Genomic DNA, 26,155 nt, shown 5'->3' with positions numbered 1-26,155 from the left:
TTTTCAGGTCCCCCAAATCCCAAAGAGATACAGTAGTTTAGCTATGACCATCTGCACAATAGTTAGCTTAGCGCAATTCTGGAAGACTATACCACCCAGCTTTTTAGTACATAACAATATAAAATAGTATATTATTACAATATGGCTAGCTTGGCAGCCGAGAAGCTGAACACAAAAGAAAACTTTTCTTAGATATGGGAACATTTTCTAATGTTTCATGAACCTAGGGAAAGAGGCAGGTGTAGATTCTTCTCGCTACTGGAAACGGTTGTTTGTATTGGGGGGCTGAGAGCCGGGACACAGTTGATTTAATGGGGTCAGCTGTGATGGTATAATCAAGATGTTTTGTATATTGCATTCTATGTGGCCCTCCGGATCAAAATGTAATATATTTCCAGGACATAAGGCAACGACAATATTGACATTTCTTGAAAAATGTATGTTTTGACAGTATCTTTTATGTAACACATAACATGGATTGTGTAGATGTCATATTTTCTGTATTTTATTGGATTATTGAACTTTGTTTATTAAAAATGTAAAAATGCAATAAAACCAATTTCAACATAAACAGCAGTTTTAATGACATTTTTTATAGTGGGTGAAACATTAGTAGCCTTCTCCGGTAATGGTCAGCCAGAAGGAGCAGTAATACCCATAGAAGCAGCATTAGGTTGGTCTGATTGGAATAACATAGGCAAACACGAGTCACACAAAAAAAAACTGAAGGAAATTTTTTTTTTTTTTTTTTAATACAATAAACACACTTAATTATGGAAGTTAGATGTTCAGGAAACTCAGCTTCCTAGTGTAGGTTTAGGGACAGAATCAGCTCCATTATAGCATTTGACAAAGCAACGCATTAAAAAAACACACACACTATGACCCCTTTAAAAAGCTTTTGAGGAGTGGTAACTTAACACCTCCTAATGTAGCTTTACCTGTACAATGCGCGCTAAGCTTAAAGTGAATGTAAATTTTGATGATAAAGTGCTTGGTTTTTAAAAATTCGATTTTAATCAAAATTTAAATTTCACTCCTGTTGTGAAAAAAAACCTACCTTTTAAACTTGACAGCAGCTCCAGCTTCCTCCGGTCGTCACAAGCCATTTCTGATGTCAGAAATGATGGATAGTTCATCCTCCAATCACGGCTCCCCCCCCCCCGTGATTGGAGGAAGCCAGATTCCTCATTTAAGAGGCTTTGCAACGGGTGGAGGAAGCTGGAGCTGCTGTCGAGATTAAAAGGTAAGTTGTTTTTTTTCACAACAGGAGTGAAATGTAAATTTTGATGAATTAAAGTGCCCCTGTTTTTAATCGAATTTTTAAAAACCTGGGCACTTTAGCATCAAAATTTACATTCACTTTAACTGTAAAACAAAGCAGAAGCCATAAAAGTTCACATCCGCATGCATTGTATTTATTTACAAAATATTTTACCAGGAAGGATACCTTGAGATTTCTCTTGTTTTCAAGTATGTCCTGGGTCAAGTATATATCCCACAGCAGACTGAGAAAATGCACACAAAATAACTGACAGTTTTAAGGGAATTAAGCATGCCAAATCCAACATGCACGAGGACCTACATGCACTAACCCAACGTGCATAATGTAGCCGAAGAGAAAAACATCACTTATAAACGTGCGTGGTCCCGACAAGACACTCATACACAAACAACCAGTAGACAGCCAAACCAGTACTGAAACATATCAGCTGAGGTTATGGAATAGGAGTATATTGTAGATCTATAGGAGTAGGCAAAAGACAAGTCCCTGTGACCAATTATGGAGGGTCTGTGACAGATTTCCCATGAGGTGAAAAAGGAGCCACAAACCATACCCTATATACATCCCTCTGACAAGCACTGTACTCTGAAGGGAACCTGTGCCTCAACATAAACTGAGAACCCCTCTCTGAAAAATCAAATGCACATTTTCAGAGCCCTTGGGGTTTGGGAATATTTGCCTAGTCGTAGGGAAGAGTAATTCCCAGGTGTAATGGATCATGGACTCTCACCACCATGGATGAAGTCCATGAAGGTGACCCGGACTTCAGGCACTGTTTCACAAACTTTTATCTTGGAACGCAGTCATGGGAAAATGGCTTTGAACTTGGCGGACATAATAAAAGGCTTACCTGGCTTCTTCCATTCCTTCCTGCTTAGTAGCTTGCATAAATAATTGATCTTTTTTTGTAGCTGGCTTGTCAGGAGTGGGAGAGTCCTATACCTCCAGAGCTTTTAACATGTCCCCCAGTAAGGCATGAACTGCTCGAGCCTGAAATTGAAAGATGTGTACTCACCTACAGCCTTAGGGGAGGGCCTGAGTTTTAGAATATCTATCCTCAGAATTGGAATAATTTGACTCCAGTGCACACCCCTCTTTGAGGTGCGTCTCTAGACCGGTCACTCATTAGGGAAACCCTGGTGAGGAAAGGGTCTGTGACGCATCACTTTCTGCCACATACTTGTGTCTGTTTACCTGAGGAGGCATGACAGCCATCATTATACTCATGGGGATAGTTCAACAAAACTGCCAGGATTTCCACTGTAGTGGGTACCTTTCCCTGTTGCTGAGTAATAGGCTGCAGCGCAAAACCCTGTCTAGAATGAGAAATAGCCTTAAAGTATAATATGCAAAACTGAGCAGGGAGACACACACAAATATATCCTTTCAGAGGAGACATAATGAGGGATCAGTAGATCTCTCCTCCAAATAAACAGCTGCTGGTCCAGAGACTTTGTTCTTACTGTTTTTCACTGGCATACGCACATATGCTGTGATGTGCGTATATCTCAGAGAAACGGTAACAACTTTTACAAGAAGCCTTTTTATACTGCAAAAATCCTTATATTTCAAATTGAAATGCACCCATGTACATTTAATTTTGGACATTTCTATCACTTTAAGCTGCACTGATTTGCTCTGTTTTGTACATAAGGTGGTAAGCAAATAATAAAGGAAGGATAGAAGCTGACATGAGATAGTTAAGACTAGTAAAACAAAGTAAGAATCACAGATAGTAACGCACAATATATATTTATGTAAACAAGGATCGTTCACCCAGCATTAGTTACAAATTTTTATTTGGTAAGTTCTCATCTGTATTAGTGAAGTCTAATGAATTTAAGGGCACAGTAACAGCTTTCCACACCTGCTAGATGGCTACTGCATTGCAGAATAAAGGATTAAGAAGAAGCCAGAAGGCGAGCTAAAAGCCAGTCAAAAAAGTTAACCCATAACTAATGGAGAGCAGTATGCGCTATTTTCTAGTTCTTAATTTTAGAACTGGTGAAGTGAGAGTGGCATTGTTAAAGTCTCCGGTATCACCGAAGATATACCTCAGCTGCAAATGACTACTTTCGGTAGACAGCCCTGTCAAGCCTGTGCAAACACAGTTCCAAGGATTCCTTCAAGGAGCAACACACTGTAGATCAAGGGGTTCACAGATAAATCTGTATTTCTCCTGGGAGGCCGGTGACATCTCCACACTGGGAGTAGATTTCTCACTGCCCGTCTGAACTACTTTCTGTTGAAGAACCCCCCCACAAACGACATGTAGATCAACACTTTAGAGTTCACCTCCCTCCATCTTGGAGGCAAACATTTGACTAAGAAGTTCTGGGAAAATGGAAGGGATTAGAGCATGTTGGGGTGTTTTTGCTGCCTGTTAGTGGACTGGTGTAATTCACATTTGATTTCTTGTGGACTCTCACCATCTTATGAAAAGAAATGTTGTTTTTTAGGGTTGTAACACTGTTGGTATGGTATCAGATTCTGAATTTATAATGGAGAAAACCTGTTTGAGTGTGATTTACATTTTTCTTCTTTAGCAATGCAAAGCAGTGTATGAGGTTTTGGGTAGGCAGTATGTTTTGTTTAGAATATCATGGATGCAGTGGATTTTGTGTGTATTTTTAGCTATTGAAAACACTGCTGAATATGTGTTTGGGGTAACACGTTTACTGATTAATCTTGATATGTAAATGTGCTATGTAATTATTTTATCAACCTTGTATAACAAAGTATGTGTGGTGTAGCTGTGTAACTCAATGTGCAATAATTTCTAAACCTTAACAAGACACACAAGTTAATATTGTCTATTCTCTGCAGATAATAATTTGAATCTGGCTTCAATGGATGTAACGGTTAATGCTGTTGCAGGAGCTCTGAAGGCTTTCTTTGCAGACTTGCCAGGTCCTCTGATTCCATACAGCCTCCACCCTGACCTGTTAGATGCATCAAGTAAGTACCGAGCACCTTACACTAAATATAATTTTTGTAGTTCTCTTGTTGGACCATTCCATTTGAGAGTACTAGTCTTTCTTTCATGTAATTAGCAAGAGTCCATGAGCTAGTGACGTATGGGATATACATTCCTACCAGGAGGGGCAAAGTTTCCCAAACCTTAAAATGCCTATAAATACACCCCTCACCACACCCACAAATCAGTTTTACAAACTTTGCCTCCTATGGAGGTGGTGAAGTAAGTTTGTGCTAGATTCTACGTTGATATGCGCTCCGCAGCAGGTTGGAGCCCGGTTTTCCTCTCAGCGTGCAGTGAATGTCAGAGGGATGTGAGGAGAGTATTGCCTATTTGAATGCAATGATCTCCTTCTACGGGGTCTATTTCATAGGTTCTCTGTTATCGGTCGTAGAGATTCATCTCTTACCTCCCTTTTCAGATCGACGATATACTCTTATATTTATATATATATATATATATATATATATATATATACCATTACCTCTGCTGATTTTCGTTTCAGTACTGGTTTGGCTTTCTACAAACATGTAGATGAGTGTCCTGGGGTAAGTAAGTCTTATTTTCTTTGACACTCTAAGCTATGGTTGGGCACTTTTTTATAAAGTTCTAAATATATGTATTCAAACATTTATTTGCCTTGACTCAGGATGTTCAACATTCCTTATTTTCAGACAATCAGTTTCATATTTGGGATAATGCATTTGAATCAATCATTTTTTCTTACCTTAAAAAATTTGACTTTTTTCCTGTGGGCTGTTAGGCTTGCGGGGGCTGAAAATGCTTCATTTTATTGCGTCATTCTTGGCGCGGACTTTTTTGGCGCAAAATTTTTTCTGTTTCCGGCGTCATACGTGTCGCCGGAAGTTGCGTCATTTTTTGACGTTCTTTTGCGTCAAAAGTGTCGGCGTTCCGGATGTGGCGTCATTTTTGGCGCCAAAAGCATTTAGGCGCCAAATAATGTGGGCGTCTTATTTGGCGCTAAAAAAATATGGGCGTCACTTTTGTCTCCACATTATTTAAGTCTCATTATTTATTGTTTCTGGTTGCTAGAAGCTTGTTCACTGGCATTTTTTTCCCATTCCTGAAACTGTCATTTAAGGAATTTGATCAATTTTGCTTTATATGTTGTTTTTTCTATTACATATCGCAAGATGTTCCACGTTGCAACTGAGTCAGAAGATACTTCAGGAAAATCGCTGCCCGGTGCTGGAGCTACCAAAGCTAAGTGTATCACTTTTGGTATCTGTTCCTTCAGCTGTTGTTTGTATTAAATGTTATGACAAACTTGTTAATGCAGATAAAATTTCCTTTAGTACTGTTACATTACCTGTTGCTGTTCCGTCAACATCTAATACTCAGAGTGTTCCTGATAACATAAGAGATTTTGTTTCTAAATCCATTAAGAAGGCTATGTCTGTTATTTCTCCTTCTAGTATACATAAAAGTCTTTTAAAATTTCTCTTTTTTCAGATGAATTTTTAAATGAACATCATCATTCTGATACTGATAATGGTTCTTCTGGTTCAGAGGTTTCTGTCTCAGAGGTTGATGCTGATAAATCTTTGTATTTGTTCAAGATGGAATTTATTCGTTCTTTATTTAAAGAAGTATTAATTGCATTAGAAATAGAGGATTCTGGTCCTCTTGATACTAAAACTAAACGTTTAAATAAGGTTTTTAAATCTCCTGTAGTTATTCCAGAAGTGTTTCCTGTCCCTGATGCTATTTCTGAAGTAATTTCCAGGGAATGGAATAATTTGGGTAATTCATTTACTCCTTTTAAAACGTTTTAAGCAATTATATCCTGTGCCATCTGACAGATTAGAGTTTGGGACAAAATCCCTAAGGTTAATGGGGCTGTCTCTACTCCTGCTATATTTTTAGCGGATGTTGCTGCAGCTTCAACTTTTTGGTTAGAAGCTTTAGCGCAACAAGTAACAGATCATAATTCTCATAGCATTATTATTCTATAACATGCTAATTATTTTATTTGTGATGCCATCTTTGATATCATTAGAATTGATGTCAGGTATATGTCTCTAACTATTTCTCCAACATTGGTGTGTCCGGTCCACGGCGTCATCCTTACTTGTGGGATATTCTCTTCCCCAACAGGAAATGGCAAAGAGTCCCAGCAAAGCTGGCCATATAGTCCCTCCTAGGCTCCGCCCACCCCAGTCATTCTCTTTGCCGTTGCACAGGCAACATCTCCACGGAGATGGTTAAGAGTTTTTTTGGTGTTTTAATGTAGTTTTTATTCTTCTATCAAGTGTTTGTTATTTTAAAATAGTGCTGGTATGTACTATTTACTCTGAAACAGAAAAGGATGAAGATTTCTGTTTGTAAGAGGAAGATGATTTTAGCAGACAGTAACTAAAATCGATTGCGGTTTCCACATAGGACTGTTGAGATGAAGTAACTTCAGTTGGGGGAAACAGCAGACTTTTCTGCTTAAGGTATGACTAGCCATATTTCTAACAAGACTGTGTAATGCTGGAAGGCTGTCATTTCCCCTCATGGGGACCGGTAAGCCATTTTCTTAGTCAAACATACAGAATAAAGGGCTTAATAAGGGCTAAAAAACTGGTAGACATTTTTATGGGCTAAATCGATTGCTTTATTTGGGCATATTATTCAGATTTAGGCTATCAATTGGCATTTATAATCTTGGGGAACGTTTATAAAACGTCAGGCACTGTGTTGGACACCTTTTTCAGTCAGGGGGCCTTTTTAGTTATAGACTGAGCCTCATTTTCGCGCCATTACTGCGCAGTTGTTTTTGGAGAGCAGGGCATGCAGATGCATGTGTGAGGATCTAAGAATCGCTAAAAAAGCTTCTAGAAGGCGTCATTTGGTATCGTATTCCCCTTTGGGCTTGGTTGGGTCTCAGCAAAGACTATAGCTGGGACTGTATAGGGGTTAAATTTTAAAACGGCTCCGGTTCCGTTATTTTAAGGGTTAAAGCTCTGAAATTTGGTGTGCAATACTTTTAATGCTTTAAGACACTGTGGTGAAATTTTGGTAATTTTTGAACAATTCCTTCATACTTTTTCACATATTCAGTAATAAAGTGTTTTCTGTTTGAAATTTAAAGAGACAGTAACGGTTTTATTTTAAAACGTTTTTTGTGCTTTGTTGACAAGTTTAAACCTGTTTAACATGTCTGTACCTTCAGATAAGCTATGTTCTATATGTATGAAAGCCAATGTGTCTCCCCATTTAAATTTATGTGATAATTGTGCCATAGCGTCCAAACAAAGTAAGGACAGTACTGCCACAGATAATGATATTGCCCAAGATGATTCCTCAGATGAGGGGAGTAAACATAATACTACATCATCTCCTACTGTGTCTACACCAGTTTTGCCCACGCAGGAGGCCCCTAGTACATCTAGTGCGCCAATACTTATTACCATGCAACAATTAACGGCTGTAATGGATAACTCCATAGCAAATCTTTTATCCAAAATGCCTACTTATCAGAGAAAGCGCGATTGCTCTGTTTTAAACACTGAAGAGCAAAAGGGCGCTGATGATAATTGTTCTGTCATACCCTCACACCAATCTGAAGGGGCAATATGAGGGAGGTTTTGTCTGATGGAGAAATCTCAGATTCAGGAAAAAATTCTCATCAAGCTGAACCTGATGTTGTGACATTTAAATTTAAATTAGAACATCTCCGCGCACTGCTTAAGGAGGTGTTATCTACTCTGGATGATTGTGACAACTTGGTCATTCCAGAGAAATTATGCAAGATGGACAAGTTCCTAGAGGTTCCGGTGCCCCCCGACGCTTTTCCTATACCCAAGCGGGTGGCGGACATAGTAAATAAGGAGTGGGAAAAGCCTGGCATACCTTTTGTCCCCCCCCCTATATTTAAGAAATTATTTCCTATGGTCGACCCCAGAAAGGATTTATGGCAGACAGTCCCCAAGGTCGAGGGGGCAGTTTCTACTCTAAACAAACGCACTACTATTCCTATTGAAGATAGTTGTGCTTTCAAAGATCCTATGGATAAAAAATTAGGTTTGCTTAAAAAGATTTTTGTACAGCAAGGCTACCTTCTACAACCAATTTCATGCATTGTTCCTGTCACTACGGCAGCGTGGTTCTGGTTCGAGGAACTAGAAAAGTCGCTCAGTAGAGAAACTCCATATGAGGAGGTTATGGACAGAGTTCACGCACTTAAATTGGCTAACTCTTTTATTTTAGATGCCGCTTTGCAATTAGCTAGACTAGCGGCGAAAAATTCAGGGTTTGCTATCGTGGCGCGCAGAGCGCTTTGGCTAAAGTCTTGGTCAGCGGATGTGTCATCCAAGACAAAATTGCTTAACATCCCTTTCAAGGGTTAAACTTTATTTGGACCAGAATTGAAAGAGATTATTTCAGACATCACTGGGGGAAAGGGCCACGCCCTTCCACAGGATAGGTCTTTTAAGGCTAAAAATAAGCCTAATTTTCGTCCTTTTCGCAGAAACGGACCAGCCTCTAATTCTGCATCCTCTAAGCAAGAGGGTAATACCTCACAACCCAAACCAGCCTGGAAACCAATGCAAGGCTGGAACAAGGGTAAGCAGGCCAAGAAGCAAAACAGCATGAAGTAGTAGCCCCCGATCCGGGACCGGATCGAGTGGGGGGCAGACTCTCTCTCTTTGCTCAGGCTTGGGCAAGAGATGTTCAGGATCCTTGGGCGCTAGAAATAGTTTCTAAAGGTTATCTCCTGGAATTCAAGGAACTACCCCCAAGGGGAAGGTTCCACAGGTCTCCCTTATCCTCAAACCAAATAAAGAGACAGGCATTCTTACATTGTGTAGAAGACCTGTTAAAAATGGGAGTGATACACCCAGTTCCAATAAAGGAACAAGGAATGGGATTTTATTCCAATCTGTTCGTAGTTCCCAAAAAGGAGGGAACGTTCAGACCAATTTTGGATTTGAAGATCCTAAACAAATTTCTCAGGGTACCATCGTTCAAAATGGAAACTATTTGAACGATTCTACCCACCATCCAGGAAAGTCAATTTATGACTACCGTGGATCTAAAGGATGCGTACCTACACATTCCTATCCACAAGGAACATCATCAGTTCCTAAGGTTCGCTTTTCTGGACAAGCATTACCAGTTTGTGGCCCTCCCATTCGGGTTGGCCACTGCTCCAAGGATTTTCACAAAGGTGCTAGGGTCCCTTCTAGCGGTTCTAAGACCAAGGGGCATTGCAGTAGTACCTTACTTGGACGACATTCTAATACAAGCGTCGTCTCTGTCAAAAGCAAAGGCTCATACGGAGATCGTTCTAGCCTTTCTCAGATCTCACGGATGGAAGGTGAACAAAGAAAAAAGTTCTCTGTCCCCGTCAACAAGAGTTCCCTTCTTGGGAACAATAATAGATTCCTTAGAAATGAGGATTTTTCTGACAGAGGTCAGAAAATCAAAACTTCTAAGCTCTTGTCAAATGCTTCATTCTGTTCCTCGTCCTTCCATAGCGCAGTGCATGGAAGTAGTAGGATTGATGGTTGCAACAATGGACATAGTCCCTTTTGCACGAATTCATCTAAAACCATTACAACTGTGCATGCTCAAACAGTGGAATGGGGATTATACAGACTTGTCTCCAATGATTCAAGTAGATCAAAAGACCAGAGATTCACTCCGTTGGTGGCTGACCCTGGACAATCTATCCCAGGGAATGAGCTTCCGCAGACCAGAGTGGGTCATTGTCACGACCGACGCCAGTCTGGTGGGCTGGGGCGCGGTCTGGGAATCCCTGAAAGCTCAGGGACTATGGTCTCGGGAAGAGTCTCTTCTCCCGATAAACATTCTGGAACTGAGAGCGATATTCAATGCTCTCAGAGCTTGGCCTCAACTAGCAAAGGCCAAATTCATAAGGTTTCAATCAGACAACATGACGACTGTTGCATATATCAATCATCAGGGGGGAACAAAGAGTTCCCTGGCGATGAAAGAAGTGACCAAAATAATTCAATGGGCGGAGGATCACTCCTGCCACCTATCTGCGATCCACATCCCAGGAGTGGAAAATTGGGAAGCGGATTTTCTGAGTCGTCAGACATTCCATCCGGGGGAGTGGGAACTCCATCTGGAAATCTTTGCCCAAATAACTCAATTATGGGGCATTCCAGACATGGATCTGATGGCGTCTCGTCAGAACTTCAAGGTTCCTTGCTACGGGTCCAGATCCAGGGATCCCAAGGCGACTCTAGTAGATGCACTAGTAGCACCTTGGACCTTCAACCTAGCTTATGTATTCCTACCGTTTCCTCTCATTCCCAGGGTAGTAGCCAGGATCAATCAGGAGAGGGCCTTGGTGATCTTGATAGCTCCTGCGTGGCCACGCAGGACTTGGTATGCAGACCTGGTGAATATGTCATCGGCTCCACCATGGAAGCTACCTTTGAGACAGGACCTTCTTGTTCAGGGTCCATTCGAACATCCAAATCTGGTCTCCCTCCAACTGACGGCTTGGAGATTGAACGCTTGATTTTATCAAAGCGTGGGTTTTCAGATTCTGTTATAGATACTCTGGTTCAGGCCAGAAAACCTGTAACTAGAAAAATTTACCATAAGATATGGAAAAAATATATCTGTTGGTGTGAATCCAAAGGATTCCCATGGAATAAGATAAAAATTTCTAAGATTCTCTCCTTTCTGCAAGAAGGTTTGGAGAAAGGATTATCTGCAAGTTCTCTAAAGGGACAGATCTCTGCTTTATCTGTCTTACTACACAAAAGACTGGCAGCTGTGCCAGATGTTCAAGCATTTGTTCAGGCTTTGGTTCGGATTAAGCCTGTTTACAGACCTTTGACTCCTCCCTGGAGTCTAAATCTAGTTCTTTCAGTTCTTCAAGGGGTTCCGTTTGAACCTTTACATTCCATAGATATTAAGTTACTATCTTGGAAAGTTTTGTTTTTGGTTGCAATTTCTTCTGCTAGAAGAGTTTCAGAGTTATCTGCTCTGCAGTGTTCTCCGCCCTATCTGGTGTTCCATGCAGATAAGGTGGTTTTGCGTACTAAGCCTGGTTTTCTTCCTAAAGTTGTTTCTAACAAAAATATTAACCAGGAGATAGTTGTATCTTCTTTGTGTCCGAATCCAGTTTCAAAGAAGGAACGTTTGTTACACAATTTGGACGTTGTCCGTGCTCTAAAGTTCTATTTAGAGGCTACTAAAGATTTCAGACAAACATCCTCCTTGTTCGTTGTTTATTCTGGTAAAAGGAGAGGTCAAAAGGCGACTTCTACCTCTCTTTCCTTTTGGCTTAAAAGCATTATCCGATTGGCTTACGAGACTGCTGGACGGCAGCCTCCTGAAAGAATTACAGCTCACTCCACTAGAGCTGTGGCTTCCACATGGGCCTTCAAGAACGAGGCTTCTGTTGACCAGATATGTAAGGCAGCGACTTGGTCTTCACTGCACACTTTTGCTAAATTTTACAAATTTGATACTTTTGCTTCTTCGGAGGCTATTTTTGGGAGAAAAGTTTTGCAAGCTGTGGTGCCTTCCGTTTAGGTAACCTGATTTGCTCCCTCCCTTCATCCGTGTCCTAAAGCTTTGGTATTGGTTCCCACAAGTAAGGATGACGCCGTGGACCGGACACACCAATGTTGGAGAAAACAGAATTTATGCTTACCTGATAAATTACTTTCTCCAACGGTGTGTCCGGTCCACGGCCCGCCCTGGTTTTTTAATCAGGTCTGATAATTTATTTTCTTTAACTACAGTCACCACGGTTTCTCCTATATATATTTCCTCCTGTCCGTCGGTCGAATGACTGGGGTGGGCGGAGCCTAGGAGGGACTATATGGCCAGCTTTGCTGGGACTCTTTGCCATTTCCTGTTGGGGAAGAGAATATCCCACAAGTAAGGATGACGCCGTGGACCGGACACACCGTTGGAGAAAGTAATTTATCAGGTAAGCATAAATTCTGTTTTTAGCTAGAAGAGCTTTATGGCTTAAAACTTGGAATGCTGATATGTCTTCTAAGTCAACTTTGCTATCCCTTTCTTTCCAGGGTAATAAATTGTTCGGTTCTCAGTTGGATTCTTTTATCTCAACTGTTACTGGAAGGAAGGGAACTTTTTTACCACAGGATAAAAAATCTGAGGTAAATTTAGGTCTAATAATTGTTTTCGTTCCTTTCATCACAACAAGGAACAAAAGCCTGATCCTTCATCCTCAGGAGCGGTATCAGTTTGCAAACCTTCTTCACTTTGGAATATATCCAAGCCTTATAGAAACCCAAAGCCAGCTCCTAAGTCCCCATGAAGGTGCGGCCCTCATTCCAGCTCAGCTGGTATGGGGCAGTTTACGTTCTTTTCAAAGAAATTTGGATCAATTCCGTTCACAATCTCTGGTTTCAGAACATTGTTTCAGAAGGGTACAGAATTGGCTTCAAGTTAAGGCCTCCTGCAAAGAGATTTTTTTTCTTTCCCGTGTCCCAGTAAACCCAGCAAAGGCTCAAGCATTTCTGAAATGTGTTTCAGATCTAGAGTTGCTTGGAGTAATTATGCCAGTTCCAGTTCTGGAACAGGGGCTGGGGTTTTATTCTATCTCTTCATTGTACCAAAGAAGGTCAATTCCTTCAGACCAGTTCTGGATCTATCAATATTGAATCGTTATGTAAGGATACCAACATTCAAGATGGTAGCTGTAAGGACTATCCTGCCTTTTGTTCAGCAAGGGCATTATATGTCTACAATAGATTTACAGGATGCATATCTGCATATTCCGATTCATCCAGATCACTTTTAGTTTCTGAGATTCTCTTTTTTAGACAAGCATTACCAGTTTTGTGGCTCTACCGTTTGGCTTAGCATCAGCTCCAAGAATTTTTACAAAGGTTCTCGGTGCCCTTCTGTCTGTATTCAGAGAACAGGGTATTGGTATTTCCTTATTTGGACAATATCTTGGTACTTGCTCAGTCTTCACATTTTACAGAATCTCATACGTATCGACTTGTGTTGTTTCTTCAAGATCATGGTTGGAGGATCAATTTACCAAAAAGTTCATTGATTCCTCAGACAAGGGTAACCTTTTTAGGTTCCCAGGTAGATTCAGTGTCTATGACTGTGTCTTTGTCAGACAAGAGAAGTCTAACATTGATATCAGCTTGTCAAAACCTTCAGTCACAATCATTCCCTTTGGTAGCCTTATGCATGGAAATTTTAGGTCTTATGACTGCTGCATCGGACGCGATCTCCTTTGCTCATTTTCACATGCGACCTCTTCAGCTCTGTATGCTGAACCAATGGTGCAGGGATTACACAAAGATATCTCAATTAATATCTTTAAAACCGATTGTACGACACTCTCTGACGTGGTGGACAGATCACCATCGTTTAGTTCAGGGGGCTTCTTTTGTTCTTCCGACCTGGACTGTAATTTCAACAGATGCAAGTCTTACAGGTTGGGGAGCTGTGTGGGGGTCTCTGACGGCACAAGGGGTTTGGGAATCTCAGGAGGTGAGATTACCGATCAATATTTTGGAACTCCGTGCAATTTTCAGAGCTCTTCAGTCTTGGCCTCTTCTGAAGAGAGAGTCGTTCATTTGTTTTCAGACAGACAATGTCACAACTGTGGCATACATCAATCATCAAGGAGGGACTCACAGTCCTCTGGCTATGAAAGAAGTATCTCGAATTCTGGTTTGGGCAGAATCCAGCTCCTGTCTAATCTCTGCGGTTCATTTCCCAGGTATAGACAATTAGGAAGCGGATTTTCTCAGTCGTCAAACGTTGTATCCGGGTGAATGGTCTCTTCACCCAGAGGTATTTCTTCAGATTGTTCAAATGTGGGAACTTCCAGAAATAGATCTGATGGTTTCTCATCTAAACAAGAAACTTCCCAGGTATCTGTTCAGACCCCGGGATCCTCAGGCGGAGGCAGTGAATGCATTATCACTTCCTTGGAAGTATCATCCTGCCTATATCTCTCCGCCTCTAGTTCTTCTTCCAAGAGTAATCTCCAAGATTCTGAAGGAATGCTCGTTTGTTCTGCTGGTAGCTCCAGCATGGACGGATTCTTTTTCGGATGGCCTCTTGCCAACCGTGGGCTCTTCCATTAAGACCAGACCTTCTGTCGCAAGGTCCTTTTTTCCATCAGGATCTCAAATCTTTAAATTTAAGGGTATGGAGATTGAACGCTTGATTCTTGGTCAAAGAGGTTTCTCTGACTCTGTGATTAATACTATGTTACAGGCTCGTAAATCTGTATCTAGAGAGATATATTATAGAGTCTGGAAGACTTATATTTCTTAGTGTCTTCTCATCATTTTTCCTGGCATTCTTTTAGAATTCCGAGAATTTTTTTACAAGTTTCTTCAGGATGGTTTAGATAAAGGTTTGTCCGCAAGTTCCTTGACAGGACAAATCTCTGCCCTTTCTGTTCTTTTTCACAGAAAGATTGCTAATCTTCCTGATATTCATTGTTTTGTACAAGACTTGGTTCGTATAAAACCTGTCATTCAGTCAATTTCTCCTCCTTGGAGTTTGAATTTGGTTCTGGGGGCTCTTCTAGCTCCTCCTTTTGAACACATGCATTCATTTGGACATTAAACTTCTTCTTGGAAAGTTTTGTTTCTTTTGGCCATCTCTTCTGCCAGAAGAGTCTCTGAATTATCTGCTCTTTCTTGTGAGTCTCCTTTTCTGATTTTTCATCAGGATAAGGCGGTGTTGCGAACTTCTTTTGAATTTTTTCCTAAGGTTGTGTATTCTAACAACATTAGTAGAGAAATTGTGGTTCCTTCATTATGTCCTAATCCTAAGAATTCTAAGGAGAAATCATTGCATTCTTTGGATGTTGTTAGAGCTTTGTATTATTATGTTGAAGCTACCAAGTCTTTCCGAAAGACTTCTAGTCTATTTTTCATCTTTTCTGGTTCTAGAAAAAGCCAGAAAGCTTCTGCCATTTCTTTGGCATCTTGGTTGAAATCTTTAATTCATCATGCCTATGTCGAGTCGGGTAAAACTCCGCCCCAAAGGATTACAGTTCATTCCACTAGGTCAGTTTCTACTTCCTGGGCGTTTAGGATTGAAGCTTCGGTTGATCAGATTTGCAAAGCAGCAACTTGGTCCTCTTTGCATACTTTTACTAAATTCTACCATTTTGATGTGTTTTCTTCTTCTGAAGCAGTTTTTGGTAGAAAAGTACTTCAGGCAGCGGTTTCAGTTTGAATCTTCTGCTTATGTTTTCATTAAACTTTATTTTGGGTGTGGATTATTTTCAGCAGGAATTGGCTGTCTTTATTTTATCCCTCCCTCTCTAGTGACTCTTGCGTGGAAGATCCACATCTTGGGTATTCATTATCCCATACGTCACTAGCTCATGGACTCTTGCTAATTACATGAAAGAAAACATAATTTATGTAAGAACTTACCTGATAAATTCATTTCTTTCATATTAGCAAGAGTCCATGAGGCCCACCCTTTTTGTGGTGGTTATGATTTTTTTGTATAAAGCACAATTATTCCAATTCCTTATTTTATATGCTTTCGCACTTTTTTCTTATCACCCCACTTCTTGGCTATTCGTTAAACTGATTTGTGGGTGTGGTGAGGGGTGTATTTATAGGCATTTTAAGGTTTGGGAAACTTTGCCCCTCCTGGTAGGAATGTATATCCCATACGTCACTAGCTCATGGACTGCTAATATGAAAGAAATGAATTTATCAGGTAAGTTCTTACATAAATTATGTTTTTTGCATTACTTGAATTTGTTTAACCCCTTAATGACCGGACCATTTTTCAATTTTTTTTTACCCTTAATGACAATGGCTATTTTTACATTTTTGCAGTGTTTGTGTTTAGCTGTAATTTCCCTCTTACTCATTTACTGTACCCACACATATTATATACCGTTTTTCTCGCCATTAAATGGACTTTCTAAAGATACCATTATTTTCATCATATCTTATCATTTATTATAAAAAAAATATAAAATATGAGGAAAAAATTGAAAAAAAATACACTTTTTCTAACTTTGACCTCCAAAATCTGTTACACATCTACAACCACCAAAAAACACCCATTCTAAATAGTTTCTAAATTTTGTCCCGAGTTTAGAAATACCCAATGTTTACATGTTCTTTGCTTTTTTTTCCAAGTTATAGGGCAAAAAATACAAGTAGCACTTTGCTATTTCCAAACCACTTTTTTTCAAAATTAGCGCTAGTTACAGTGGGACACTGATATCTTTCAGGAATCCCTGAATATCCCTTGACATGTATATATTTTTATTTAGAAGACATCCCAAAGTATTGATCTAGGCCCATTTTGGTATATTTCATGCCACCATTTCACCGCCAAATGCGATCAAATAAAAGAAATTGTTGACTTTTTCACAATTTTTTTCACAAACTTTAGGTTTCTCACTGAGTTTATTTACAAACAGCTTATGCAATTATGGCATAAATGGTTGTAAATACTTCTCTGGGATCCTCTTTGTTCAGAAATAGCAGACATATATGGCTTTGGCATTGCTTTTTGGTAATTAGAAGGCCACTAAGTGCCGCTGCACACCAAACGTGTATTATGCCCAGCAGTGAAGGGGTTAATTAGGGAGCTTGTAGGGAGCTTTTAGGTTTAATTTTAGCTTTAGTGTAGTGTAGTAGACAACCAAAATTATTGATCTAGGCCCATTTTGGTATATTTCATGCCACCATTTCCCCACCAAATACGATCAAATTAAAAAATGTTTTTACATTTTTCACAATTTAAGGTTTCTCACTGAAATTATTTACAAACAGCTTGTGCAATTATGGCACAAATTGTTGTAAATGCTTCTCTAGGATCCCCTTTGTTCAGAAATAGCAGACATATATGGCTTTGGTGTTGCTTTTTGGTAATAATAAGGCCGTTAAATGCTGCTACGCACCACACTTGTAATATGCCCAGCAGTTAAGGGGTTAATTAAGTAGCTTGTAGGGTTACTTTTTAGCTTTAGTGTAGAGATCAGCCTCCCATCTGACACATCCCCCCCTGACCTCCCTCAAACAGCTCTCTTCCCTCCCCCACCTCACAATTGTCACCGCCATCTTAAGTACTGGCAGAAAGTCTGCCAGTACTGAAATAAAAAGCATTTATTTTTTTTTCATACAGTCTGCAGTGATGGATCCCCCCTTACCCCACAACCTCCCTGATCCCCCCCCCCCCATACATCTCTCTAACCCTCCCCCTCTAACTATTTGCCGCCATCTTGGGTACTGGCAGCTGTCTGCCAGTACCCAATTTGCCCCCCAAAATTGTTTTTTTTTTACTTTTTTATATGTAAAATTTGTTTTCTGTAGTGTAGCTGCCCCCCCCTGAACAATCTACATCCCTCCCCCTCCCAGATCCCTTACTAAGCAACGGAGATACCCCTTCATCTCCATCCGGTGTTTATTTCACTTACAAGCAATTCAAACAACAGAGGACGTACCAGGTACGTCAATTGTCATTAAGGGGAGTATTTTCTATGACGTACCTGGTACGTCCTCTGTCATTAAGGGGTTAAGCAGTCCATATCCCCAGATGCAGAACTGTTCTTCACTTTCTGCAATGAGATTTTTTTAGTGAAAATTTTTCTGCAGGTCATTTTTAAATAAAATAAAATTTTAAATTACACAGTTACACTAAGGTACCAGTTTAACTGCAATGTGTTGGTTAACAGAAGAATAAAGCAATTTCTCTTGTTAAGTGTGTTCAGTCCACGGGTCATCCATTACTTATGGGATATATTCTCCTTCCCAACAGGAAGTTGCAAGAGGATCACCCAAGCAGAGCTGCTATATAGCTCCTCCCCTCACATGTCATATCCAGTCATTCTCTTGCAACCCTCAACAAAGAAGGAGGTCGCGAGAGGAGCTGGAGTTTTTACTTAATTATTCTTCAATCAAAAGTTTGTTATTTTAAATGGCACCGGAGTGTGCTTTTTTTCTATCTCAGGCAGTATTTGGAAGAAGAAACTGCCTGCGTTTTTTATCTATGATCTTAGCAGGCGTAACTAAGATCCACTGGCTGTTCTCGACATTCTGAGGAGTGGGGTAACTTCAGAAACTGGGAATAGCATGCGGGGTCCTCCGCAAATGAGGTATGTGCAGTACTTTATTTTCTGGGAATGGAATTGACTAAGAAAATACTGCTGTTACCGTATGATGTAAGTACAGCCTTAAATGCAGTAGTAGCAACTGGTATCAGGCTGATAAATGTATGCGCAGTCGAGTTATATTCTAGGGACTAGAATTTGACTGAGAAAATACTGTTAACACTGAAATAATACTTAAGCCTTCTCTGCAGTGGTAGCGACTGGTAGCAGGCTTAGTGATAGCTTTGCATGACATTGAAAAATGTTTTTTAATAAAACGTTTACTGGCATGTTATTCGTTTTTTGTGAGGTACTTTGGTGATAAATCGCTTTGGGCATGATTTTTTTCCACATGGCTAACATATTTTTCTGCATGGAAACCGTTATATCAGGGCTCCCACTGTTGTGATTGGAGTGGGAGGGCCCTTGTTTTAGCGCCTTGTTGCGCAGTTAAAATTATTGCACAGTCTTTCTGCTTCTTCCTCCTTGATCCAGGACGTCTCTAGAGAGCTCAGGGGTCTGCAAATTTCATTTGTGAGGGAGGTAATCAGTCACAGCAGCTCTGTGACAGTGTGCTGACTGTGATTAAAAGCGTTAAATCTTAATTGATATCTGTTTTATCCGTTTTGGGTATCGAGGGGTTAATCATCCTTTTTGCTAATGGGTGCAATCCTCTGCTAATAATACACTTCTTGTTAAGAATTGTTTAATTATATCTGTATTTTTGAAGCGCTGCAGCGTTTTTTATATTGCTTGTAAAACTTATTGAAAGTGATTTCCAAGCTTGTTAGTTTCATTGCTAAGTCTGTTTTAAACATGTCTGATTCAGAGGAAACTGTTTGTTCATCATGTTCAAAAGCCAATGTGGAGCCCAATAGAACGATGTGTACCAATTGTATTGATATTGCTTTGAATAAAAGTCAATCTGTACCGATAAAGAAGCTATCACCAGACAACAAGGGGGAAGTTATGCCGCCTAACTCTCCTCACGTGTCAGTACCTGCGTCTCCCGCTCGGGAGATGCGTAGGATTGAGACACCTAGTACATCTAGGCCCTTACAAATCACTTTACATGATATGGCTAATGTTATGAAAGAAGTATTATATAATATGCACGAATTAAGGGGCAAACGCGATAGCTCTGGGTTAAGGACAGAGCGCGCTGATGACACGAGAGCCATGTCTGATACTGCGTCACAATTTGCAGAACATGAGGACGGTGAGCTTCATTCTGTCGGTGACGGTTCTGATCCGGGGAGACCGGATTCAGAAATTTCAAATTTTAAATTTAAGCTTGAGAACCTCCGTGTGTTACTAGGGGAGGTATTAGCGGCTCTGAATGATTGCGACACGGTGGCAATTCCAGAGAAATTGTGTAGGTTGGATAGATACTATGAGGTACCGGTGTGTACTGACGTTTTTCCTATACCAAAAAGACTTACAGAAATTATAAGTAAGGAGTGGGATAGACCTGGTGTGCCTTTTTCCCCTCCCCCGATATTTAGAAAAATGTTCCCTATAGACGCCACCACACGAGACTTATGGCAGACGGTCCCTAAGGTGGAGGGAGCAGTTTCTACGTTAGCCAAGCGTACCACTATCCCGGTGGAGGATAGCTGTGCTTTCTCAGATCCAATGGATAAAAAATTAGAGGGTTATCTTAAGAAAATGTTTGTTCAACAGGGTTTTATATTGCAGCCTCTTGCATGCATTGCGCCTGTCACGGCTGCAGCGGCATTCTGGTTTGAGTCTCTGGAAGAGGCGATTCGCACAGAGCCGTTGGATGAGGCCTTGAGCAAAGTTAGAACCCTTAAGCAAGCTAATGCATTTGTTTCAGATGCCGTAGTACATCTAACCAAACTTACGGCTAAAAATTCTGGATTCGCCATACAGGCGCGCAGAGCGCTCTGGCTTAAATCCTGGTCAGCGGATGTAACTTCCAAGTCTAAACTACTTAACATTCCTTTCAAAGGGCAGACCTTATTCGGGCCCGGCTTGAAGGAAATTATTGCTGACATTATGGGAGGTAGGGGCCACGCCCTTCCTCAGGACAGGGCCAAACCAAAGGCCAAACAGTCTAATTTTCGTGCCTTTTGTAACTTCAAGGCAGGAGCAGCATCGACTTCCTCCACTCCTAAACAGGAAGGAACTACTGCTCGTTACAGACAAGGTTGGAAAGGCAACCAGTCATGGAACAAGGGCAAGCAGGCCAGAAAGCCTACTCCCGCCCCTAAGACAGCATGAAGACAGGGCCCCCTATCCAGAGACGGATTTAGTGGGGGGCAGACTTTCTCTCTTTGCCCAGGCTTGGGCAAGAGATGTGCAGGATCCCTGGACGTTAAAGATTATATCTCAGGGATACCTTCTGGATTTCAAATCCTCTCCTCCACAAGGGAGGTTCCATCTTTTGAGGTTATCGACAAACCTAGTAAAGAGAGAGGCATTTCTACAATGTGTACAAGACCTCTTAATCATGGAGGTGATCCACTCAGTTCCGCGATCGGAACAGGGACAAGGATTTTACTCAAATCTATTTGTGGTTCCCAAAAAAGAGGGAACCTTCAGACCAATCTTGGACTTAAAGATCTTAAACAAATTCCTAAGGGTACCATCGTTCAAGATGGAAACCATTCGAACCATCCTACCCATGATCCAAGAGGGTCAATATATGACCACGGTGGACTTAAAGGATGCTTACCTTCATATACCGATTCACAAAGATCATTATCGGTACCCGAGGTTTGCCTTTCTAGACAGGCATTACCTTCGGGTTAGCCACGGCCCCGAGAATTTTTACGAAGGTTCTGGGCTCACTTCTAGCGGTACTAAGACCACGAGGCATAGCGGTGGCTCCGTACCTAGACGACATTCTGATACAAGCGTCAAGTTTTCAGAATGCAAAGTCTCATACAGAGATAGTTCTAGCATTTCTGAGGTCGCATGGGTGGAAAGTGAACGTGGAAAAGAGTTCTCTGTTACCACTCACACGGGTTCCTTTTCTAGGGACTCTTATAGATTCTGTAGAGATGAAGATTTACCTGACGGAGTCCAGGTTATCAAAGATTCTCAATGCTTGCCGTGTCCTTCATTCCATTCCAAGCCCATCAGTAGCTCAGTGCATGGAGGTAATCTGCTTAATGGTCGCGGCAATGGACATAGTGCCATTTGCGCGCCTGCATCTCAGACCGCTGCAACTATGCATGCTCAGTCAATGGAACGGGGATTACTCAGATCTGTCCCCTTTGCTAAATCTGGACCAGGAGACAAGAGATTCGTTTCTCTGGTGGTTGTCACCGGTTCATCTGTCCAAAGGAATGACCTTTCGCAGGCCAGATTGGACGATTGTAACAACGGATGCCAGTCTTCTAGGCTGGGGAGCAGTCTGGAATTCCCTGAAGGCTCAGGGATTGTGGACTCAGGAGGAGAAACTCCTCCCAATAAACATTCTAGAATTAAGAGCAATATTCAATGCTCTTCTAGCTTGGCCTCAGTTAGCAAAGCTGAGGTTCATCAGATTTCAGTCGGACAATATCACGACTGTGGCTTACATCAATCATCAAGGGGGAACCAGGAGTTCCCTAGCGATGTTGGAAGTCTCGAAGATAATTCGCTGGGCAGAGTCTCACTCTTGCCACCTGTCAGCGATTCACATCCCAGGCGTAGAGAACTGGGAGGCGGATTTCCTAAGTCGCCAGACTTTTCATCCGGGAGAGTGGGAACTTCACCCGGAGGTATTTGCTCAACTGATTCGTCGTTGGGGCAAACCGGATCTGGATCTCATGGCATCTCGCCAGAACGCGAAGCTTCCTTGTTACGGATCCAGGTCCAGGGACCGGGAGCGGTGCTGGTAGATGCATTAGCAGCCCCTTGGGTTTTCAACATAGCTTATGTGTTTCCACCATTTCCGTTGCTACCTCGGCTGATTGCCAGGATCAAACAGGAGAGGGCATCGGTAATTCTGATAGCGCCTGCGTGGCCACGCAGGACCTGGTATGCAGACCTAGTGGACATGTCGTCCTGTCCACCATGGCCTCTTCCTCTGAGGCAGGACCTTCTAATTCAGGGTCCTTTCAACCATTCAAACCTAATTTCTCTGAGGCTGACTGCCTGGAAATTGAACGCTTGATTCTATCAAAGCGTGGGTTTTTGGATTCAGTTATTGATACATTAATACAGGCTCGGAAACCTGTGACAAGAAAAATTTACCATAAGATATGGCGTAAATATTTATATTGGTGCGAATCCAAGAGTTACTCATGGAGTAAGGTTAGGATTCCTAGGATATTAGCTTTTCTACAAGAGGGTTTAGAAGAGGGTTTATCCGCTAGTTCGCTAAAGGGACAGATTTCAGCTCTGTCTATTCTTTTACACAAACGTCTGGCAGAGCATCCAGACGTCCAGGCCTTTTGTCAGGCTTTGGCTAGAATTAAGCCTGTGTTTAAAGCTGTTGCTCCTCCGTGGAGCTTAAACTTGGTTCTTAAAGTTCTTCAGGGTGTTCCGTTTGAACCCCTTCATTCCATTGATATTAAGCTTTTATCTTGGAAAGTTTTGTTTTTGATGGCTATTTCCTCGGCTCGAAGAGTCTCTGAGTTATCTGCCTTACATTGTGATTCTCCTTATCTGATCTTTCATTCAGATAAGGTAGTTCTGCGTACTAAACCTGGGTTTTTACCTAAGGTTGTTTCTAACAGGAATATCAATCAAGAGATTGTTGTTCCATCATTATGTCCTAATCCTTCTTCAAAGAAGGAACGTCTTTTGCATAATCTAGACGTGGTCCGTGCTCTGAAGTTCTACTTACAGGCAACTAAAGATTTTAGACAAACTTCTTCTCTGTTTGTCGTTTACTCTGGACAGAGGAGAGGTCAAAAGGCTTTGGCTACCTCTCTCTCTTTTTGGCTTCGTAGCATAATACGTTTAGCCTATGAGACTGCTGGACAGCAGCCTCCTGAAAGAATTACAGCTCATTCCACTAGAGCTGTGGCTTCCACCTGGGCCTTTAAGAATGAGGCCTCTGTTGAACAGATTTGCAAGGCTGCAACTTGGTCTTCACTTCATACTTTTTCCAAATTTTACAAATTTGACACTTTCGCTTCTTCGTAGGCTGTTTTTGGGAGAAAGGTTCTACAGGCAGTGGTTCCTTCTGTTTAATGTTCCTGCCTTGTCCCTCCCATCATCCGTGTACTTAGCTTTGGTATTGGTATCCCATAAGTAATGGATGATCCGTGGACTTAACACACTTAACAAGAGAAAACATAATTTATGCTTACCTGATAAATTTATTTCTCTTGTAGTGTGTTCAGTCCACGGCCCGCCCTGTCTTTTTCAGGCAGGTTCTAAATTTTAAAATTATAACTCCAGTCACCACTGCACCTTATAGTTTCTCCTTTCTCGTCTTGTTTCGGTCGAATGACTGGATATGACATGTGAGGGGAGGAGCTATATAGCAGCTCTGCTTGGGTGATCCTCTTGCAACTTCCTGTTGGGAAGGAGAATATATCCCATAAGTAATGGATGACCCGTGGACTGAACACACTACAAGAGAAATAAATTTATCAGGTAAGCATAAATTATGTTTTTTAATGCTTTATAATATAATTGCATTGAAAATTAGCTGCATACAAAAAATAAATTTTAAAATGTCCCTTGAATAAATGTGTTTCCTTTTCTCTTGGTCTAACATAGAACTGTAGTAATAAAAAAGATGCAATGCTCATACTAACGTCTTACATTCAGAATAAACAGCTTTGCAGACTGAGAAAGCCTAGGGGGTGGGTTTGAAAAAATCTCTGAGAGCCAGTCAACAAGCAATGTGCTGCTGCTTTGCAGCGCTACTGCATATTTGACTGCTTACTACAAACAGCACTTTGCTCTGGATGCACTGTGTTAAGGAAAACTTACACACTGCAACCAAAGAACAGCTCTGTTTGAAGAGAACTGTCTAATGTGGAGCAGCACTACAAAGTTCAAGCGCTAACAGTTCCTGCATGCATCCTGTTCTTTCTGCAGACATGCTGCATTTTCTGCGATGACATCTCAGATCACTGTATGTTCTGCCTTGGGGTCCATATCTTAGAGTTTTTTTGTAAGCAGGAGGACACGTAACCACTTTATATTTATTTTTTCTCCACAAGTGCATATATGTATTTGCCATGACTAATATTTCTTGTTATTGTTTAGCAGTTTCCAATCTTTTTATAAAGATGGAAGCTGCCTAAAGTAAAAATATTTATGCCCACCCATTATTTCTCTCCCCCTCCCTCTCTTCCTTGTCATCTATCTCTTTCCCGTTCAGTCTCCCCCCTTATATCTTTACACTGTCGTTTTGCCTTCCTCTCTCCCTACCCCTCTCTTTCTCTCTGTGCCTCCTCTTTCCCTCTCTCCCTTTACTCTATTTCCTTTTATCTCCTTTCTCCCTACTTTTCTTTCCTGTTGTTGACTGAACATCTGGTAATCATGCTACTTTGGTGTGCCTACAAATGCAGACATACATGCAGTGAAGTACTCAACCAGGAACGGACAACTCAGTAGTTTGTTTTTTTCCTAATTGGAAAGAGTTGACAGCCACATTCATTACTTGTGGGAAATAAGAACCTGGCCACCAGGAGGAGGCAGACACATCAGCCAAAGGCTTAATTACTCCTCTCACTTCCTCTATCCCCCAGTCATTCTTTGCCTTTAGTCCCAGGAGGTTGGCAGAGAAGTGTCAGAAGTTTATTTTTTCAAGAAATTACTTTTATTAATTTTTACGTAAAGTGTGTCTCTCATGGAGGGTAGTACTCTTCGCAAAGGGACATAAGTATTAAGTAGTCCTGTTAGTCTCTCAGTGAGGGCCTGGGCAAATGTTAGAGTCCGGAGATGCAGTGGGAGTTCTCTCTGCAACACCATCCCGACTTGTATTAACAGCTCCTCTAGCACTTGGCTTTGCTGACCCTTCGCTACCTGCTGTCTTCTCTCAAGAGGCGACGCTACTATCCATCACACTTGAAGGGCCGTGTTCCTGTTCCACTGCGTAGATTCCGGTAAGATTGTTTCATTTCTCTTGCAAGGTGTATCCAGTCCACGGATTCATCCTTTACTTGTGGGATATTCTCATTCCCTACAGGAAGTCGCAAAGAGAGCACACAGCAGGGTTGTCCATATAGCTCCACCCCCCAGTCATTCTCTTTGCCGGCTCTAAGCACTAGGGTCTCTCTACGGGAGGGTAAAGTGAATGTGGTGTTAGATTTGTAGTTTTATATCTTCAATTAAGAGTTTGTTATTTTTAAATGGTACCGGTTTGTACTATTTACTCTCTAGCAGAAAAGTGATGAAGAATTCTGCTGAGAGGAAAATGATTTTAGCATGTTGTAACTAAAATCCACTGCTGTTCCCACACAGGACTGAGGAGTACCAGAAAACTTCAGTTGGGGGGAACAGTTTGCAGGCTTGACTGCAACGAGGTATGTTCAGTCATTTATTTCTAGACAAGACTGAGATAATGCTAGAAGACTGACAAGATCCCCATGTGGGGATGGTAAGCTATGTTCTGAGACTTAGTATAGAATTGAATGCTTACATGACAGGGCTAAATAGGCTGGTTGACACTAATGCAGGGCAATCGATTATTTAAGAAATACTCGTTGGAGACACCTTTTTAAGCACTTTGGAGAGTTTTACTGGGGTTATTATCCACATGGCATAAATTTAGTCACTTAGAAGTGATTTTTGTAGGCCTCACAACTCCGGAGTGGGAGGGGCCTAATTTTGCGCCTCAGATGCGCAGTTAGAATTGAAAGACTGTTTCATGCTGCTTCACATGGAGGGTCCAGCTGCT

At 41.3% G+C, this 26,155-nt stretch overlaps 1 protein-coding gene across 1 annotated transcript in view; it reads left to right on the top strand.

Annotated features, from left to right (window-relative positions):
• Positions 1-26,155, top strand: part of ARHGAP5 (Rho GTPase activating protein 5) — a 487,952-nt gene that overhangs the window by 379,771 nt on the left and 82,026 nt on the right. The window contains exon 5 of the mRNA XM_053697926.1: positions 4,112-4,243. Coding sequence (XP_053553901.1) covers positions 4,112-4,243 — 132 coding nt within the window. The remainder of the gene's footprint in view (positions 1-4,111; positions 4,244-26,155) is intronic.

Source organism: Bombina bombina, chromosome 1 (genome assembly GCF_027579735.1).
Source record: "Bombina bombina isolate aBomBom1 chromosome 1, aBomBom1.pri, whole genome shotgun sequence".
Lineage (NCBI taxonomy): Eukaryota > Metazoa > Chordata > Amphibia > Anura > Bombinatoridae > Bombina > Bombina bombina.
The sequence above is the reverse complement of the archived record's forward strand: the minus strand, read 5'-3'. Positions and strand labels throughout refer to the sequence as shown.